Source organism: Anoplolepis gracilipes, chromosome 7 (assembly GCF_047496725.1).
Source record: "Anoplolepis gracilipes chromosome 7, ASM4749672v1, whole genome shotgun sequence".
NCBI lineage: Eukaryota > Metazoa > Arthropoda > Insecta > Hymenoptera > Formicidae > Anoplolepis > Anoplolepis gracilipes.
In genome coordinates this window covers 3,235,180-3,257,982 of record NC_132976.1, presented here as the reverse complement: position 1 = coordinate 3,257,982, position 22,803 = coordinate 3,235,180, and the positions used below count along the sequence as shown (strand labels likewise).

Here is a 22,803-nt window from a genome sequence, read left to right as displayed (position 1 = left end):
CGTTAAAAATGATAAAAAAAAGTTAAAATAATAATTTCGTATATTACGGAAAAAAGTTTGAATATTCAAAAGGGTGGATGTATAAAATTCGAAATTTGCAAAAAAAGGTTCATTCATTCTTTTTAAGTGAACTAGATCGACATAAAATGAGATAAAAGAAAAAATTCGACTGAAAGAAAAAAAACAAAAATTAATAAAGAACTTGTAGTTCCTGATCGAGTCCCCCATTCGACACGCGCATAGGCCGATCTTGACTGGAGGACAATCCTCCCCCCCCCTCAACGCGTCCTCCCTTCCAGGAGTCGGAAGCACCTGTTGCTCGCCTACCTGTCTTACTCACTTCGCGGCTTCGCGCTTGGTTTGTCAGTGCGTCGCGCGACGTTGTAGCGAGAGGATCGTGTGGTTTCGAGTTGATCAGCTGATCGTTCGCGAGATTCTCTCTCGCGCGTGCGAGCGTTCGCGAAGTCGCGTGTTTCGCGAAAAACCTCATAGAACTCTTGAGATTCCTAGGCTCGAGAGAGAGAGAGAGAGAGAAAGAAAATTAACAAGAGTTTCTCGTCTGTCTCGGTTTGTCCGAAAACAGGCGACGAATTCGTCACTTTCGCGTCCGTCATTAAATGAAATATCGTAAAGATAGCGAGAACTTTTGATCGTCAAATAATCGGACAAAAAAACTTTGCACGCGAATGTACACTGTTGGTTTAAACACGATGAGATTACAACAATAATCAGTCCCCAACGTGTGTTTTCAATTTGCGTATTAATTTCAAGACGGACGATCTATAGCTAAATTCGAGAAGAAGAAGAGAAAGGAGACAGTGACAAGGAACGAGGAGTAAAAGTACTCGTAGCCGGCGAACGATTCGCACACGCGTGAAACTATGCGATCAAATTGACGAACCGGCGAAGGAAGAGAAGGAAGGAAGAAAGGAAGGAAGGAAGGAAGGAAGGAAGGAAGGAAGGAAGGAAGGAAGGAAGGAAGGAAGGAAGGAAGGAAGGAAGGAAGGAAGGAAGGAAGGAAGGAAGGGAGAGAAAGGGGGAGAGAAAAAGAGCGGCGGGCAAGAACAGAGGCCGCGAGACCGGTTGAAGCCGAGCGCGAGAATATGCGCGAGAGGCGGATCTGACAAGAGCGCGAGCGAGTCATGGAAGACGCAACAGCAACAGCAGCAGCAACGCAGGATACCTGCTTCGGGGCGGGAAGCGTGGCCGGGGCCGTGATTGGGACCTTTCTGACGACGATCCTCCTGCTCGCCGTCGCCGCGCTCCTCTACAGGCAGTGGCGCAGACACAAGGGTGATTTTTTTTTTTTTTTTTTTTTTTTTTTTACCTTGCTTGTATCTCTCGTTGACGTGGACCGCTCCTTCGCGTCCTCTTCGATCTTCCGATAATTTTATTCATGAGGCATTCACGAATCAACACGATCGTAAAATTCGTTTAAATTCTTAACTTGTACTTGAGGAGGTACTGAACGGATCAGCTACGTCACAAGTAATAAATTCAGTATGATAAAGTTAATAAATAAAAATTTGATGTTGCAAAACTTTTAGCCTTTTAAAAGAAAAATATAATAAATAATATTATAATAAATATTAATATTATTATATAATATAAATATAAATAATTATAATATTAACGTAATATAATATAAATTATTGTATAATAATTAATTTGTAAGTAAAATAAAGATTTGTAAAATAACTTAAAATTATAAATATTTTTTTATATCGAATTGATTTTTATAGTGAGTGTACACAAGAATGAAAATAAAAATTTTAATTCTACAGAACAAATCGTTAACTCGAAAATTAATTATTAATTTAATATTTGGAAAGGCTAAAAGTATTTTACATAATGTCAAGTTCATAAATCTCGAAATGTATTAGATTTTTAGAATGATTTGATTAACTTTTGACATCGCTATTATATGTCAGAAATAAATATATATTTTCAAGAAGTACCTTTTTTCTTTTACGATGACTCGATATAAAATGCATTACTTTTTTCGTTTTTCGAAATAATTGCTAGTAAGTAATTACGAGAATAAAATCGTAGTACGTACAGTGTCAATTCTCTGTAATTAGCGAATTTTTTAAGAGTCATCTCTCTTAATTTCTTTTCTCTTGATTTTATTTTCCAAGTAGAATTCCTTTCTTCGTAATCGCTAACATCATTAAGCGCATAATTCAATACTAATGATAATTAGCATCGCGTTACTTTATTACTTTTTTATCATTTGAAAGTCGAAGTAATAAATTCTAAGTCTTATTGAAGATGTTTAATTTTTTAGATGATTTGATTTAATAAAAATATAAATATTTTAGATTTTTATTTTTATTTTTTTGATTCGAAAGATAGATCGGACAGATATCAAAGTTCGTTGCAAAAACAAACAGTAAATGAATGCTATTCAAACGAGAGAGCAAGATGGGAGATGTACTTTACACTTCGATGAATATCAATTCGAATGTTAATTGATACTATTTTATCCCGATCGATTCTCGTAATATATATTCCTTTTACGAATTTTCTTATTATTCATGTCATTTATTTAATCTAAATGAATTATTTAAAGGAAATGAAAATTAAAATTAGATTGTTCGATTTAAGCGTAATATTGGCGATTTAAATTTGTGAGATATATATCTAATAGATATCTGGCATCTGTCGTTATGGAAAGGATATTGAAAGTAATTTTACATATATCCTGTAATACTTTCTACATCAAACAGTGGTGCGGCTTTATGCAAATTTTTAATATCAATTTAATATCAGAAACTAACATCTTCAAGAGAAATATCATTTTTCTTCTTCTAATAGAGAATTGTTTTGATAAAAAATAATGTGTTAAAAAGATTCCTTAACAAATATTTTCTTAAGAAATTGGGAATAATAATATTAATGGAAAATTTCTTGATGGAGAAAAATAAAAATCTTTAATACAAAATGAAACAATTCTTCAATTAGTCTTCTCTTTTTTTAAAATATTTATTTAATATCACAAGAATTCAAAAGTCGTGACGTAAATAATAACTTTAAAATCCATTAAACTCTCAATTCTACGAAAGGCAAAATTTCATAATTTCTTTATGCAAACGCAGTCCGAGTACGCGCAATTACCTTGATTGCGATTATCGAAATAATAGCTTGATATTCTTCGCGAAAGGGTCACCACGTATTTCATTAGGACCATATTTTCGCATCGGTTCGTGACAAAACCTCTCGCCCGCATTTTTGCCGAGATTTTCACACAGTCGCGGCCACACGCACGCGTACGATTCGATCGGTGAAAGTAATTTAACACGTCGAGTAGCTGCGGCGAATGCCGGTATCTGTTACGATGACGTTGACGTTGGCGAAATTCCGATGTTACGCGCGCATACGAATATTGATTCGAAGCTGTTACTTTTATTTGCGAATATATTTAAGTAGATTTTGTTTTCGCAGAATTTGATACAATACCATTATATTATCATTATTATTTTATTTTGGGAATAATTTGATTCAGACGTCGATAAATTTAAATGTAAGAGAAACTCGTTTTTATCTATCATGTAGTTGAGATTTTTGTTCGAGATTGATCATTAATTTCCCTAAGAACACAAATAACAATATATATACTAAGAAATATACATTAAAAATTTTTCAAAATAAATTTAATAAATAAAAATGTGAAAATTTAGAAAATAAATAATAATAAATATAATAAATTTACCTGGGATTAAATTCTTGGAGGCAACAAAGGCCCGGTACGAGGCAGAGGAAAATAAAATGCATACCCTTTAAAGGAAATACCTCTGCCATTGTAAGCAGCCAATACGCGCGTATGTGTGTGTGTTTTGTGTGTATGCAAGATGTTAGTTTCCCGACGAATTCCCTCGTACGAACGCTATCACATCGCGACAAGATTTACGTATCTAAAGAGAAACGCGGAAGCGCTCAAGTACCGCTCTTCTACCTGTTCTCGGCGACGAGAATGTTCGATATTTCGTTACCGCCAAACAGATGATGCAAAACGTTGACAGCAACCCTCGGCGTCAGGAATAGAGAATACATACTTGGGATACTTGGATATAATATTGACCCTTAATTTGTCATACTTAAACTTTAAAGAGAAGCTCTGTAGGGATTCTATATTTCAAAGATAAAAAGGTACATGTCTTTCTCCGTTATATTCTCGCGTGATTTGTGAAAGGAGATCCGTAATTTTGTATTCAAGCCTAAAAGACTTTCCAGATGAAATTATTAAGTTGGACAATACAGTCTTGTTTAGAATTTCGAATATAATACGCAGATCATTTATTATTGACTTGATCCTCGCATGGTGACACGCGTTCTGTCATCGTATAAGAATTTGTTTAAACCCCCCCGTTTTAATATATATGTGACCTCTCTCTAATTCTCTCATTCATATATACTTATAACTTATCAGTTAAATGGATTTAGTTTCTTGAAATTTACACTTATCGTATTATTAGAAGTCGTACAATCTTTTTTTATTTCAAATTAATTCTTACGACTTTTGACTTTGAAAGTACACAACGCAAGTATACTATAATTAGAGTTGAACTTTGCCTTTGCATACATATGTACTCATCTCTTGTCATCTCTCGTCTGTTGGAAAATCAATTTGCTGGATATAATGTGAGCGACAGATACTCATTTCGAAATAAAAAGATTGTTATTCCATTCTCTTATTTTATTTCTGTGTCTCTGCAGTTTAAAAATATACGCGTATCAATAATATAATATAATATAATATATATATATATATATATATATGGGTATTAAATTATCACACACATTTATTTTATTGATACATGTACAATAATTAACGATAATTTTCCAGTATGCAAATTTTCTTTTGTATTTTAATTTGTGCTATTATAATTATTTTTATGCTATATTTTTTTTAATTTTATGATATGTATATATTAATGTGTTTATGTTAGAATTTTCATGGAGAAGCCTTGATTTAAATAATTCGAAATTGATCTCTTCGGTCCTATTTTTTTCTAAAATATTTTATGTATTATTAATTTAATATTCTTTAAGAATTCTAGCTTCGATAGAACAATTTTTTCATTTCTCGCTACAATAATCACTTAATATTTATACTATTTATACTTATAATATTTTTCATGTAAATGTTTATTATAATTTTCTCCTTTTTCACTTTGATATATGTCCGTGTCTCCATGACACACAAATTAAATTTTTTTTTCTACTTTCCCTCCAATTTGGCGCTTATATATAACATTTTCTGCGCAATTCATGTCTATAATGCAAAACTATATTTTCAAGTAAAGCAGATTTAATCGCTCTGACAATAATTAAATTCAACTTGTCATAAACATATGTTCGACCGAAAGTTCTTATTTTGAATCTAATTTTAATATAAATAATACATTAATAATATAAAGTACATCCCGTTCGACGTTATTTTGGCTTTAAAGCACAAGATTCTTTGATTAATCTCTGATTAATCAATCGAACGTTCGCAGTGTTTCATTGATTAATTTAACAATCCAACTATTAACTCAAGACGGAATCTTGTGACGTCATTAATCGTGATCAAACTTGCTTCCCTCAAAAACGCTTTTATCTCGCGATGTCTGGAGAACGACAGTTGTGCGTACTTAAATCCGAGTAAGTAATTCACACCGCGGTGCAAGAGTTGTAAATATCGCTATATGTATATTATACGTACATACGCGGGCACAGCATCATCGTCGCAAATAAGGCCCGTCGCGTCTCTCCGGTTACCTCCTCTGATCCTCCCGCTCGTCACTTAAGCATCGCTGGCCCGAAGGCCAGCGTCGTTTAAGTCGCGAGTCGCTGACGCTCGGATGGAGAAAATCATTTTCCACCAACGGCGAGATTAAGTACGCGAAATGTCGAAACGCAACTGAAGTTACCCCGCGTTTCGAGCCTGCAGTATTTTTTATACTCTTCTATAACACTCATTTATTCTACTAGTACATGTATTAATAATAATAATTTTTTATTATGCTTTTCTTTTATATTTTAATTTACGCTATTGTTATTTTTTATGGTACGTATATATTTTTTTTATTTTGTAATATGTATATAATTATATACTAGGAAGTATAATATTTGCATTATTGCTATAGTTTTCATAGAAAAGTCTTAATTTAATAATAAATAATTAATTTCTGAGGTCTGATTTTTTGTCTCTAAAATTTTATGTATTTAAATATTCGTAAAACAATTTTCTAAGAAATCCAGGTCATTATCCAGGTATTTTTAGTCAAAAATTTAAAATAATTGGAGAATTTTTAGATGCAATTTTGAAATAAATTTATTTTATGCACGCTATTTATTATTTTATTTTTATATGATCACAAAGAAAAAACGAAGAACTTTAAATTTAAAATACATATTAAGAGACTATATAAAAAGGAGAGATATATATTTCTGTAAAGTTTTCGTTTTATACATAATTAATAATCGCGTCACCATCACATCGACGTTGGTAAATAAATTCCATACAAAATGTCAATTTCGTAAAACAATTTTCTAAGAAATCCAGGTCATTATCCAGGTATTTTTAGTCAAAAATTTAAAATAATTGGAGAATTTTTAGATGCAATTTTGAAATAAATTTATTTTATGCACGCTATTTATTATTTTATTTTTATATGATCACAAAGAAAAAACGAAGAACTTTAAATTTAAAATACATATTAAACTTAAAAAAGAATTAGGTACAAAAAATTCCCTGAAAATTTTTGATTTTTCAGAAAATAGACACTGTTCCGGAATATAAATATCATTAATAAAATTAAAAAAATGTATATCTTATTTATTTGATTGGAATAATCGCGTTATTCAAATCAACTGATTTTATTCAATGATTATTCAATTTACAATTCTTGTAAGTTGCGAGAAATTCTAACAGTTAATTCAGTAAATTCATTTTAATCGACAATATGTATAAACTTTACTGGACTCTGATACATCAAAGTCTACTTTTGGACGATTTAATATTTTTTCTCTGACCGCGCGCAATTTTATACCGGTTTTCGAGCGAAAATGTGAGGGATTATATCGAGTTCACCGCAGTTGGTTGTAGGTCCTCTTCAGGAGCACCATTAAAACGACTGGCATTATAAACGATGGACACGCGCGCGATACGCACACCCGCGGACTATCGAACGATAGACAAAACCAGCGAAGGCTTTTAGAAAGTGCGGCTTCTGGCTTCTGGGCTCTCTGACCGGGTCGTTCGTTGTGTCCGATACCACCGCGAGCACGCATGCCATACGTTATATGCGTGCCACGCGTTTACATGCGTGCGCGCAGCGTATCATATTTTAAAACTGATAAGGACACATTTTATTATTATATTCATTCAGTGTGATTGAGATTTTAGTATAAATAAAAACGAACTATAAAAGAATGTGTGTGTGTGTGTGTGTGTGTCAAGGATACAAATTATATAAATAAAAAAAAAAATCTGCATAACATTCATATTAGTAATGGGCGATTTTTTAGAAAGAATCGATCTTGAATCGAAGTAACTGAGATCGATTTATTAAAAAAATCGGACCAAAAGAATCGATTTCCTAAAAATCGAAAAAATCAAAACTACATAACAAAAACTAAAATGATTTTGTAAGATGGATTATATTTGCATAACTATAGTAAATTATGTTTTACTTTAAAATAATTTGATTATAAAATTATTTGACATTAGTTTCGGAGACACTCAAAAATATTTAAAAAAAGAATAAAAATATTTTAAAACATTTTTTTTTTTAAATATATTTATTCAATTTTCCATTCGTGCGCAGATTGAAAAGCGCCACTTCTGGCACCGCTAAACGTACGTATATCAAATCAATAGATTGAAATTCGATTTTCTACAAAAAGAATCGAACAGGAAAGAATTGATTTAAAAAAATTTTTTTAGGAGAAAGATCGATTTTTGAAAATCAAATTGAGATCGCCCATCACTAATTCATATATTTAGTATATGTATGAAAAATATGCAAAAAATATATAAATAAATAATATGTCAGTTTCTTAAAGAGAGAAAGAGAGAGAGAGAGAGAGAGAGAGAGAGAGAGAGAGAGAGAGAGAAGTCAAACTAATCAACTATTTTATATTTTATAAATTTTTCAATTTTGAATCAAAGCTTTTTAAAATAAAAAAAAATAAATTATTATGGATTTCAAGTTTTATTCAACAATGTTTAAAATTGATACACAAATAACTAGATATAAAATTAGAACCAGGGATTATTTCGGATTATTTAAATCAAGGTTCTCTAACAGAATTAAAATAATAATGTTACCTATAAAATTATACGTTATGCATATCATAAAATGAAAAGAATAAAAAAAATGATTATAAAATGGAAAGAAGAAAAATATATCTGATGCAACGAACGTCATAGAGAGATTACCTAACTCTCGTTATCTTTGATTTAGATTACCGTCATTTTTTGTTCGACGCTAATAAAGCATGATACAGCCTTTACTTCTCTCGGGCACAAAACACGCGCAATCTCCGCACACGCGTAGAATATGCGTGGAATATCGTGCTTATAACCGAGGCTCGCGGTAATAAATTACTTTCACGAAGCTATTCCAACGCGACGGTGTCGCGAGAATTGGATCGCATGATCCGGACGATGCTCCAACACATATACATATATACATATAACACACATATACATATTTACTTTTAACCGATGCCGTTGCATAGGGAAGACGTTCTCTGTCGCTCAAGTTCCGCGAAAGATAAAGAAATTTATGATGTGCCACGTGAGAGCGAATATATTCTCTTCTCGTCTCGATCTAGCGTAATTGCGATTTGACAAAAGTCGCGAGTACATTGTTTATCACTTCGGATGCGAAGGCACGCATGTTAATTGCATCTTACAGTTGTTTATGAAACTTATTTATTTCGGTTTGGATTTTGTAATCTGCTTTAATGACTTTCATTAATCCAAAGAATCATAATTTTATCCTCAACAAATTTTTCGTATAATTTAGTTAAACTTTTGTTTTATATACCAAGGATAGAAAGATAAGCAACGTTTCTATATATAAAAATAAAAAAATGTGTGTATGCTAATAAATTTTTACACACATATACATACAACATATATACAGATATATATATATATATATATATATATATATTTACAAATTATATAATAAGTTTCAAACCTCGATATAAATGTTTTATAGTTTTTAAAGCTAATCAACGTGTTTTTATATACTATTATTACTTGATGTGTTTTGTTTAATGCCATGTTGTACATAAATTAACATTGGACAACAAATGTCATGAGAGGCAGAAGCTATTTCGATCATTTTTGTGCGTAGTCATTTTTAGTCACGTTTTTGCGCACAATTGGAGTCTAATTGTTCTAAGGTTATTATCTAGTAGTTTTCCAAATTCTTTGTCCGATTTAAAGTAGATTTTTTTAAAGAGCAAAAGAGAAATATCCAAAGAGAATCTTTAAATTTAATTTTTGATGTTTGGATCTCCAAAATCGACAATTATTAGGAAAGATATTACATTTAATATTGAACACCCGGTATATAGGTACTGCGCAACGAATGTAAAGTGCTATTGGCTGCTACCTGCTCGTAGCATCGTTTGGTTTATACGTAATGGCTATCCTCTGTTTACTGTCACGTATCGATCCTATCAGATGTTTTGAGACGTCTAATATGATACGAAGAGTCAGAGAAGAGGCAAAAGAGACGCGTGCGCGAAAATGATAAAAAAGTACAGAGGATAATTGCAGTATTTCTTTTGCAGAATTCTTTAATTGCATTATCTACGTCTTGACATATTCACATATTTAGCTCGTTTAATTCTCATGTCTACATTTTGATAATCTCCCAGTAACACACAATATTTATGATAAAGATTCATAAATATAGTTTTACTATTTATTTTTTGAAGTATATAAATAATTTATACATATTTTATATTATGGTTAAAAAGATAAATATTTGTAGGAATATTTTGTAAATATTTCTCAAATATTTGTTGGGATATTTATATCAAATCTTTACGATCTGTTTAATTAAAATTAGAAAAATATGAAATATTTTAATAAATATAAAATTTTTAAATAATTATTATAAATATTTCATATACATTTTATAAATATTGTGTGCTGTCTGAGTTAGGAAGAAAAAGTCGTATAAAAAAAAAAAAAAAGATTGGGCTCACATGACGATACGCGATCAACATTAATGTCGTCGTCGAGATTTCTTGCAATTTTTATAGTCACATATTTCCTCTCTAAACGAGATCTTCAATGTATCATGTATGTATCCATGCCGGTTAATCATGTTAAAATACATCGCTAAACGTCATGCAGAGGTGTCATAAAAGTAAGGCAATATAAACGCGTTCAAAAATAAAACAGCAGGTGTTGTAGCACAGTAGGTGATGTGGGCAGGAATTATAAACATGATTGCAAAAAAGACGCATTGTTTAAATCGCGGTCAATCTTAAGGCTAGAAGAAATCGAGGAGCCTTATATATCGCGCGAGAGAATGCACAGAATTGGATCTTCGAAGGTAAAAGTTGAATCATTACTCTCCGAAATCATACTTTTTACAGCGTCATATAATCATCGCGTGACGAGAAGAAATTAGTAGTAATGAATATATAGATCCGCGAAGCGTAATTTTCATAAAGTTATGATTATCGTTAAATATTATATTATCTGCCTGAAACACATAAGCGTCACGTAAGCAGATCATAAATTTGCTATTTGCTATTTGATTTTATATTCGATTATTTAATTATTTTCTTTTATTTAATTTTATTTTATTACTATTAAATTATTATCAATTACTATTACTACTATGTTGTATTTATAAATTACTCTCTAGTATTAATTACCATTATTATAACTATTATTTATTTATTATTATTATTATTCTTACTAATTTTTATTTAATTACTATTTTATTTGATTATTATATAAATATCTTTTATATATATAGAGAGAGAGAGAGAGAGAGAGAGAGAGAGAGAGAGAGAAAGAGAAAGACAAGACGTTAATTCGTTTACTTAAAAAAATTCTTTTATATATAAAACGATCTGTACGAGATGCCTCGAACTTATTTAATCTTTTTTCCGTTAGATAAGAGCGAGGCATTTTAAAACGGTGGAAGAGAAAGCGTGCGATCATCGGTGACGAGAGGATGCATTCCGCGAGATTCGCGAGCCGTAGTAAAAGGACGACGCGAATCATACTCGAATCTAGGACATGTCGTATGAGAATCGGTTTGCGGGCTTCTCACAGGCAGCTCCGTAGCTTAAGAAAATCTCGACCGTGCCGTGGAAATGGATTAATAGTCCACTGGCGCGAATTACGCTCATTACCTACATCCCGACGCGGTAAATGCGCGATAAAGACTGTGTCAGTTTAATCGATTAAAAGAAGCGTGTTTGCATTCAATAGGCGTTATAATGATGATTTTTTTTATTCTAAGTTTTATTGGATATGTGACATATATTCATTTATTATTACGTTGTGACATATTAATAAGAAAATTTATCACGAAACATATACTGATGAGGAGAATAAGATATATTTCTCTCATTGAAACAAGATTTACGAAATTCTTCTATACAATTTTATATATATATATTATTAATATTTATAATTTTATATTTTATTTATTATGTATTTTATTAGGAATGAATTTTTTAAATTATTTGGACACACAAGTAATTATTTTCACGCGCTTTTTACAAATTGATGGACAAGATGTCAACTTTCACTTTATAAACAAACCGATCGAATTCGTAAGGATTCTTTTTTTATCTTATCGTATTGTCATCAGTTGAACATTCTGTTTAACTACAGAATTATTCCATTAAAACGCTACTATACGATCGCGAAGTGACGCAGTTCCATGAATCACGATGTATTACTGTCGGTAATCAGATCATACACACACACACACACATACACACATATATATATGGCGAGGACACACGCATTGTCCGTCTTCATTCACGAGGGATTGTGGGCATTGTGGGAAGCACAAAAAAGAACACATTAGGCCGGGCTCACGATGGGATTTTCGCTTTCCATTAGCATGGAAGCGCGCCCATCTGTGAGCGTCTCAACTGGAGCGGTAACGTTTCGATTAGAGCGGTAATAACGCCTTCCTGTTTCAGATAAAGTGGAATACTTCGACATTGACACGCTTTCCGGACGAGATCCTACAAGGCTCGATATATACACACACACACACACACACACACACACACACACACACACACACACACACACACACACACACACACACACAGACACAGACACAGACACACATGTATCGTCGCGATTTTTTTCGCACAACTTTGTTTACGAATCCGCAAACCCGCCCAAGTTGTGATGACTGTGACAAGAATTAACGACTCTCGAGTTAATTCTAAGATACTTAAGACACTTAAGACTCCAGACTGATTAGACCATGCGCGCACATGATTCATAAAAATGCATTAAATCGGAAAATATAGGTACGTATACGATATAAAAAAAGATTAGCGCACTGTTAAAATTAAATTACCATAAATATTTTTATGTGTAGAACAATTTATTAAAAGATTTGTTGCATTAAAATGTTGAAAGATTTTTTTAGAAAGTATCTGTCAGTTTTATTAGCATTATTATTATTCGAGAAGATTTTAAACACTCTTTTTAAAAAATTTAGAAAGCCAAATGTGTGAATCTAGTTTATTCCAAGTCGGTTAAAATTAAATTTTGATTAATTTTTTTAGATTAATTTCTCAAATTTATGAAACGATAAGATCATCGAGATTGTCACGTCTGCCCAGCTCTACATTATGCAAATGCAGTAAAAAAATTATATAATAATGCGCTTATTATGCGTTATTGGAAATCTGAACAAATTAGTTATACACGATAAATCTTTGAATTATGCGTAATTATATGACAATGATTGTTGCAATCTTGATATATATATATATATATATATATATCAAGAGTTATCGTGTATAGTTAAATTGCTCAGTTTTTTAATTTTTAACGTGTTATATAAGAATTTCACCCTTTGCTTCAAGAGGGAAGTGTCGGGTTGCGGCGCAAAAATCAAAATCACCTCGATATAATAGCGCATAATTAGCGCATAAATTCTGCGTATTTGTTTTTCGGAATTATTTATTATTAATGGGTGGGGGGCTCACTGACTGTCCACTCAGCTGTCTCACAAATTAATTTTTTTTTTTTTTTTTGTTAAACTAAAAGAACGCAAAATTTTTTCTTTGTGGATTTGGTGAGCGCATAATTAGCGCATTATTATATAATTTTTTTATTACATTTGCATAATGTGGGGGGAGGGGAGGCAGCTAGACAGACGTGAAATTTTCCTCCAAATTCTCAACCTTCCAATATAAACTGTTGCATATAGTATTTTCAAGTAAAACAAGTTTGACTACTCTGAGAGCGATTAAATTTAATTTGCCATGAAAATGTTCGACCGAAAATAGGTTTTAATTTTTTCTGATTTTAATATAAATAATTAATAAAATACAATATAAAATAATATATCACCTCACCCCCTAAGTTGTGTTTATCTTTAAAACACAAAACTTTTTACCCTAATTAATCAATCGAACACCTACTGGGGATATTTCATTAATTAATCTCTAATAATCCAAGTACCCAGTGTAATAAGCCAAGACGCGGTTTATGACGTCATTAACCGTTCTCAGAGCGATCAAACTCGCTTCACTCGAAAATGCTAATAGTGAGATATATGCTAAGAAAGAGAGAGAGTAAGAGAGAATGCGAAAGAAACTGCATCGGTAAAGCAATGCAAGCGATCGGTGCAAAACTGCATTGTACGCGCGGTTCCATTGAACCGCGTGGTGGAGGGTCAGAAGAGGGAAAGGGGGGAGGAGGGGCGAGAGAACTCGCGGAATCCGGGCGCAGAATGCGGGACCGCATAAGAGTCGGCTCTTTATCTACCAGGTATGAGCGAGATATCGGCAAACGGGTTTCGCAACTTTTCGCAGCACACACGCAGTTCGGGCGTGCAACGTTCGGCCCACACTCTTACGTCGAGTTTGTCCTGTGATTTTCGCGACGTGATTTTCCCGACGCTCTGATCAATCGATTTATCTCGATTTTAATCCATCTCGAAAAAACAAAAAAAGAAAGAAAAAAAACGGTATCTTGTGATCAACTTTTTATTTATTCTTCTGGCATTTTCATACGTCTTCCTCTGTCACTTCTTGCAATAATTATTTCTAATTTATTAAAAAATAAAATATAGTAAAGAAAATTTTCTTACTTTTTATATCTCACATGTGAGATTATTTTATAATCCATTTTAAATTATTTAAAGAATAATTTATATATAACGTAATATAATTTATACATAATTTATATATAAGACAATTTTTATATTATTTATAATATTTGTATATAACATGTATATATAATACATTATAATTTATAATATAATAATTATATTTTAAAATAAATAAAATAAATTTAAAATACACTATTTAAAGAATAATTACTTAAAGAGTAAATCATGCGCATCTAATTAGTAGCAAAAACTTTAGTGAAGTGATTGAAAAATCTTATCGGTCAAATTTAAAATTTTTATGATGTTCCGTTTAATGAAATTCAGATGATATACGCGTGATAAGTTTCTAAAATTTGAAATAATTAGAGTGAAAGCACAAGAACGGAAGCAATTATAACAAATGGCATTGTGTACGTGTGTTTGAACTCGTATATCTAAAGTGGGGCAATATACGAAGGTTACCAATTGTAAACGATGCGGTAAAAGATAAAACTGGCAGCTGACAAGCCACTGTTACTTGACACGCACCTCTTACATAATAATAATGGTAAACACGGTTCCTTTAGCGTTTCTTAGCGTACATACATTTTCACTTATCAGTGAAATCTAAAATTGTACACAAAGGTGCGGAAACATATCTTTGAGTTATGGAGCTTATTTGTTCTTCGGTTCTGTGTCTTCGGCAAAAGAAATGACTGCTTGACACTCACAATACGAGAAAACGTTTTCGTAAGGTGTTACCCATTAATTGCACGCGTTATAACGCATGCAATAATATTTATGTTACAAAAGATATAATATTTGTTTTGTCAACTATATATTCATTATTCAACTTGTTTTAATTTTTCAAGATTTTATTGGAATCTTTATATATATATTAATTTACATATATTTATATATTAATATAATTTTAAATTTATAATTAAATATATATATATATATTATATATATTAATTTAAATTTAATTTCAATATAGTATATATTGCATATATTATGTTAAATTGAAAAACAATTTTCTTTTATATTTTTGATACACATCTAGAAAAATGATTCTATTCTCAGGAAGATAGAGACGCACTAATAAACGAGTGTCACTCTCTTGCTTACTATTCATTCGACTTGTTTCCTCTCGTGCACATCTCGCTTGCAGCAGATTATAGTGCACTAAAATACGAGGGTGGGCTTCTCCTTTTTTTTTTTTTTTTCTTCCTTTATCCTCTTTCGATCTTACACGACGTTCTATGCCATCGTGTTACGACGCACCCGCACGCATGGAATTACATAACAAAAAGCAGTCCTCCCACGTTTTACCACCAATAGTACCTACCAAGTGTGACTTGACGAGCCTCCCTGCCTCCCTTCCTCACTCCTCTCGACGTGGATTGATGTAATCTTATTTATGAAAGTCTCCTACTTTTCCGCGCGTTTTTTGTTCATATCGAAGCGTGATTTACGAGTCACGCATCTCTGCGCGCGTGCGCTCTCTCGTGTAATTCGATGATTTTCTACGTGCACGCGCGTGTGGCAATTCGAGTTTCGAGAACGGAAGGTATTATAATACATCGTGTATGTATGTATACAATAGAATACAACGGCCGGCTATCTTTCTCCTCGCGCATTTGATACCGGAAATTAACGTGCTATTAGTCGTGAGGTTAACGAGAGTACGTAACCAAAAATATACGACTGCGTCTTTTACGTCAGTGCGGGAAAAAAAAACAATGTCTTCCATTAATATATGATTTGGAAGTTATTCGCAAAATTGAAACTTGAAATAATAATTACACCTATACAAAAGTAATGAGTTTAGCAAAAATATATGATAATAATAAAAATAATAATAGAAATAATTAAACACAGAGATAATAATAAAGACAATAATAGAAATAAAAGATAAAATAAGAGTTAATAATGAAATAACAATAAAATAAAATAAATAATGAAATAATGAATTTAGCAGAAATATATGATAATAATAAATATAATAATAGCAATAATAATAGAGACAATAAAACATAGGGTAATAAGAAAGATAATAATAGAAATGAGAAAAAATATAAATCAATGCTGGACTTTTTTCTGTAATACGTTCCTTTTCTTTTGTAAACATATACGCTTAATGTGTCTTTTTTATTATCTTTCTTTGAGAAAACAATTTCTTTAATGCGTTTTAAATACGATTGTTTGCTCACATATCGTAAAGGCGTAATTCAAGTGTCATCGATTGATATTTTATCGATGAATCGTGAATTCCACGCGTTCCAATCGAAGCTTCGTAACTATTTGTAACACTTTACCGTGAATGCGCGTATACATATAGGTACCGTGTAAATAACGATGATAAGAACCTGTTATCGCGCTCATTGTAAGCTTGACAACCATGTGATTGTGATGCAACAATTTGCGAGTCTTTAGCGCGGAGATAGGGAAATGCCGAGACGACGCCACGTTTCCAATCTAGCGGCCTAATTCTCTTATCGTTACAAAATCGAGAAACACCGCGATATATAAAATAGATCAGGTGTCATTACTGTGTAAATATTTTAATTAATTATTAATTGCAGGCTGTGTATAATATGAGATTTAATATAAAAAATGTATATTAATGCATATTTAATATAAAAATGTGAGAGCAAAATAAAAATAAATAAGAAGCAAAATATGACATAATAAACGGATGATACAAATAGCTATAGAAACAAACAAGCATATATAACATTAATGATTAATATAATAAAATAATAATATAATTAAGTATTTATTTTGATAAATAAACTTTTCTCATATTGTGTATCGATAATTATGAATTATTAATTTTTCTCAAAGCTGTATTTTAAATTAAATACACATAGTTTTTATTAATTACTATCAAAAAAGTTATATTAATATATCTATGTTATATTACTTCATTTATTATATTATTTTTTATTACGTTTATATTCTATCAAATCTAATTTCTATTAAAATATGCTAAATAGTATAAATAATCATTATTCATTATATATTTAAAGCAATTCTTCAACATATGTATATAAAAAGAATCATCTTAGTGTTAGTAGCATTAATAGGCTCAGACTTAGGGAGAAAATTTTATTTCCAAATTTACATTAACGGTACAAAGTGCTGTTTCGCATTCGCAATCTCAAGAATGCAGAAGTAAAACGCATGTTCTTCAATTTTTCACGAGTGAAAAATGCTTATTCATTCCGTTGTTTTACCGTACGTTACATTTCCAGTTGTAAGATATGTAGCACAACTAGCATCCCTAATTCGATTTCGCGGTAAAACAAATCGATTTATTCAAATCTATCTGCACGCGCGAGATCTTTGTTTTTTTTTTTTTTTTTTCATCGCAGATGATTCCTCGGAAAGTGGACAATATCCATATCTGGAAACTGGATGATGGTATTCCCCTCTCGAGATCATTGAGACGAATAATGGTAAAAAGGAAAGAAAAAAAAAATATTTAACTCGCTCTCTCGCATTTATTTAAGCGCGCGCGTTTTAGTCGACACGCAGAGCCGCGGCAGGAATATAGACTTCACTTAAGGCATCGTTTTTTTCCTTTTCTTTTCTTTTCTTTTCTTTTCTTTCCCTTCTCTCTTTTCCTCATGAATGCCACGCCTCGCATTTCTGCATAATCACGGCTGTTGTCATTCCCCTTCCTCTGCGCGCGAACCGATCCTTCCCGCGGCGAGCCTCACCCTCCCTCTAATCCCTCCCTCTCCGTCTGCCTTCCTTCACCGTCTTCAGGAATCCGAACTCCCTCCATGGAGCAGCAGCAGGCGAACCGGTGCATTATCGAATGCACTGCGTCTAGTAACGGTGAGAGCAAGCTTAGCTTGCTGGTCACCAACGTGGACCGCAATCGGGATTTGTTACTACAAGGCATGACTTGTTAATCGATTGTCCGCTTTAGCGGATCTTTTCCCCGTGACGATCTCATTATGAAATCATATAATATATACTTATACATAACAATTGAGTTTGTTTTTTAACACTGTAGAAATTGCTTAAGAATTCACACACATTTTTGTCTGAATTTTCAGACAATCTGTCTTAATTATGAGAATTATTTATTTTTTGAAAGTTCCAAAAAGTGTCAAAAATTTCAGACAATATGTCTGTAAGAAAATTTTGTCATTTTTTTATATAGAAGAAATAACTGCAGACAAAATGTCTGAAGTTTTCTTACAGACTGTCTGAATTTTCAGATCTACTTTCAAACTTTCAAAAAAAAAAAATGATTAGATCAAATGATAAGATAAATTATTTGAAATTACTTGCAAACACTCAGATCTGAAAAATGTACCTGAATTCTTAGGCAATTTTTTACAGTGTAATGAACGTATAATTCAGGGTTGGCAAAATTCCACATTTTTTGGATAAAGTTTATACCAGTGGTAAAAACCGGTATTTTCTGGAAAAAACCGGCAAAAACTGGTCTTTTCCATAAAAATTATCAAATAAATGGAAAACCATTTTATCGATAGCCTAATTCACAAGCAGAAGCAGCTCTAGGCATCCCTAGTCTTAACTATACTCAACACAACTCATACACAACTGTCCGGCGAGTTCAGCATTTCAATTGAGCGAGTATTTTCCAATTTAAGTTTTATACAAAATAAAGTCCACAATAGATTAGGAACAGACGTAGCAAACAAATTACCTTTTTGTTACAAGTTGTTAAATGGTAAAAGCGAACCAGACTTGTATTAGTAAAAATTTTTAATTAGTTTTTTACTATTAGAATATTTTATTATTATGTTTTCTCAAACAAAAAATTAATATAAAATTTAGTTATATCTCTAAAGATTTTATTTTAAATATAATATATATTTCCAAAGATTTTATTTTAAAAATGTATTTTATATATATATATATATATATTAATTTAAGAAAAAATTAAAAGAATTTATTATTATATTGGTTTCGTTTTTTTAAACCATATCTTTAAATCACGTGATTAGTGTATGATTTATTAATTAAAACAAATATCTTTTTGTAAAAAGTTATATTTTATAGTTTTTGTCAGTTTATTCCATTCGATAAAGAGACGGTAAAAACCGGAATTTACCATGGTTTTTTCCACCTACTGGAATTTTTCGGCCAACCCTGGTATAATTACATACGCAAAAAGAGAGGAAACTGTTTTACAGTTACATATTTAAAGAAAATGACCGATTCACTTTCATTTGTTTGCGAAAAATCCTTAACTTATAATCACATTGGCTTTTTAAAAGATAATGAATCCTTATGTGCGAGCAGTTTTAAAGGTGCTGTAGGCTAATACTTTTGCTCATTCACACATGCGAAAGACAGATCATAATACGAGCGCCCTCGTGATAAAATGAACGCGATCTAAACTCGAGCACGAGAGTGTCAGTTAAGGATAAACGTCGACCAATTATATCTGAATATCTGAATCTATGAAATATGCTATACATATATATATATATATATATATATGCGCGACCTGTAATAGACTACCCACGCGTGGCATTGATTATACGTTCCATGATCGGCTCATTATCTTTATTTATCCTACGAATAGAGTCGGTAGGAATCGATTTCAAGGCGTGTTTCCTTTAAATTCCCGTTTGATCGTCGATCGGCACCGATCGCTATAATCATCAGCGATAATAGTAAATCATCGAATCGATTTCGGAATATATGTTGCGAAAGTGCGTACGCGGAAGCATTTGAAAAACGCATGTTATCTATTCCTGTTTATACGTCTAGCTTCGATTAAAAAGTAACTAAAAATTATTAAGGGAGGAATTGGATACAGATTAGCTGTGTACAAATTAATTTATAAATGAAAGCAAAAATTTGCCTTCTAGAATAAACATTTTTATTTTCATGTATTTTTGTATACAGTGACTATAAAAAAGTTTGTTTGATATAATATTTGCAATTTTAAGATTAAATTATAATATAGTCCACAGAAAGTTTATATTTTAATTCACAAATTAATTGTTAATTTTATATTTTAAAAGTCTAAAAACGCTTTGCCCTATCAAATTCATGAGTCTCGAAATGTATTAGATTTATTAACTTTTGATCCGTTCAGGTCTTCCTTAATTATAGAAAATTTATGTTTTTAAGAGTTTGCAAGAAAATAAGGAAGCTGCATAATATTTTTGACGAATTTTTCTGCATTCAAATAATGTAATGTAAAAATTATTCACAATAATTAATTAATGATCAATTACACGCAAAATTACAAATGAGATTCTCATGCAAAGAATTTCGATTCATTTTGAATGCATTTGTTGCTGCTAATTATCATGAATAATAGATCAAACGAGTCGAACGAGTCTGACTTACAGTCGCTGGTCTCGACGATGAATCGACGATATTATTCAACTGAATATCCTCATGTGTGTATGTATGTAGGGCGAACGACTTAAGAATGATCATTGAATCGAAGAGTACGATGTAATTTATATGATTTTATTTAATGAACATCGATAACGAGAAAAATCGAAAAATGGAACAATGATTTTTCGTTATGATAATTGTCTGTTAAAAAAATCATGTAAATTACATCGTACTCTTCGATTTATTAAAAATAATAAATCTTTATTGATTTTCTATTCTATTTGCTATTTATAGAGAAAAGAATTTATAAAAAAATAGAGCGAAGAATGTAATTTTGAGAGACCAGAATGTGATGTTTTCTCTGCGAAAGTATAAAATTTAGTTTCTTAATTTATTTCTAATTTATTGGCCAAAAAAATCTACATAACTTGTGTTTAAATTACTCAAACGAATATTCGCTAAATTAAAAAAAAAATCTAAAGAAGAAATAGAATAAAGTAAAATGTAATTTTAAGATAGATTAAAGTGTAATCTTTTCCGTGTATGAAAATATAAAACTAATTTGTCAAAATTCAGTTTCTCAATTTATTTATAATTTACCAAAAAATCTACATAACTTGTGTTTACATTACTCAAACGCATATTATTGGCTGAAATAAAAAAATTCTATGAAAAAAGAATAAAGTAAAATGTAATTTTGAGATGTATCAGAATATAATCTTTTCTGCGTATAAAAATATAAAATTCAGTCTCTCAATTTATGTATTTCCAATTCGCCAAAAGCTTGCATTACCTGGTGTTTCCATTACTCAAACGCGCGCGTAAAAGATTCCTCATTTTTTCCAAGCCGTCCAGTCTGGTTTGCATCTTCTTTTTTTTTTTCTCTCTTTCTTTCGTGAGATTCTGTTGGACTGAAGAGAATACAAAGGGTGTCGGAAATTCATACCTTTGTCAGATTACACTTCCGATCTTTTTTTGACATACCGATACGTACGATGTAAAGTCGATGATCGTCACGTACGGACCGATATTTACGGCGCATCGGCTTTTTTTCTACGCCGCGCCGGTGACCTCGGCCGGTGCCACGTGACCTTGAAGAATGGCCAACCGGCCCGTGATGCGATGCGATGCGATGCGACGCGACGCGACGCAGCAGGTCCGTACCTAAATACCAGATCACTGGAGTGTGGCCGGAATTGTTTGCGCGTGTGCTGCTCGGGTTTCTTTCTCGTAATTCACGGAAGGTTGCACGCGCGTGGAAGGCTAACAAGAGAATTTTCGCTACATCCATATATACAGCCTGTTTCATTTTAATTTCCCCAGGCAAATATTTTGGAAAATAATGAAAATTCGAAAAAATGTTTCAGATATAAAAGTTGTATGGTTTCTAGGGGGACGTAAGATGGTGCCATTGGTTTGACCTTGGTTAGTCGTTTCAAGTTCACGTAAACGTTCATCTCTAATTTCTTAAACGGAACCTACTATTTTTCATTACACATTCTTGTAGCTTATCTCGAGAGCTTTTCAAAACACTATAATAAAATATTTTTTCATTAAATACTTTACGAGATATCTTGTATTTTATGTCAAAATATTGCAACTTTGAAGCCTTAGAACTCGAAAAGTACGCAATGAAAAAACATTTGATTACAGTGTTTTGGAAAGCTCTCGAGATAAGCTACAAGAATATGCAAAATTATATGGGGTGTTCCATTTAAGAAATTTAAAATGACCTCATGTGACTCTTCAAGGTCAAACTAATGGCACCATCTTATGTCCCCCTATAAACCATACAACTTTTGTCTGAAACATTTTTCCGAAATATTTGCTTGGGGAAATTAAAATGAAACACCCTATATATATATATATAACGGATGTTCCTGTCTAGTATTTTTCATCTTTTTTTAAATAAATCGCCGTCGAAAAATTGGTGGAAAGACACGCATGGCTGCTTCTTACTTCATAATGTGAAGTCCAAATATAAAATCAGTCTCTTTTTTAAGCAAAAATAATACGGAAATTCATCATCTTTTCTCATAACTATGTAAAGAGATATCACAAAATGTTTAAATTAAACATTAAATATTTAAATTAATTAAAATATTATATATTTAAACATTCAAAATATTTA

At 31.6% G+C, this 22,803-nt stretch overlaps 1 protein-coding gene across 1 annotated transcript in view; it reads left to right on the top strand.

Moving 5' to 3' along the window:
- Nucleotides 1-340: 340 nt before the first annotated feature.
- The window catches only part of LOC140667674 (uncharacterized), a 36,503-nt gene continuing 14,040 nt past the window's right edge, over nucleotides 341-22,803 (top strand). The window contains exon 1 of the mRNA XM_072895819.1: nucleotides 341-1,293. Within this exon, the coding sequence (XP_072751920.1) occupies nucleotides 1,143-1,293 (151 nt within the window). The 5' untranslated portion in view covers nucleotides 341-1,142. The remainder of the gene's footprint in view (nucleotides 1,294-22,803) is intronic.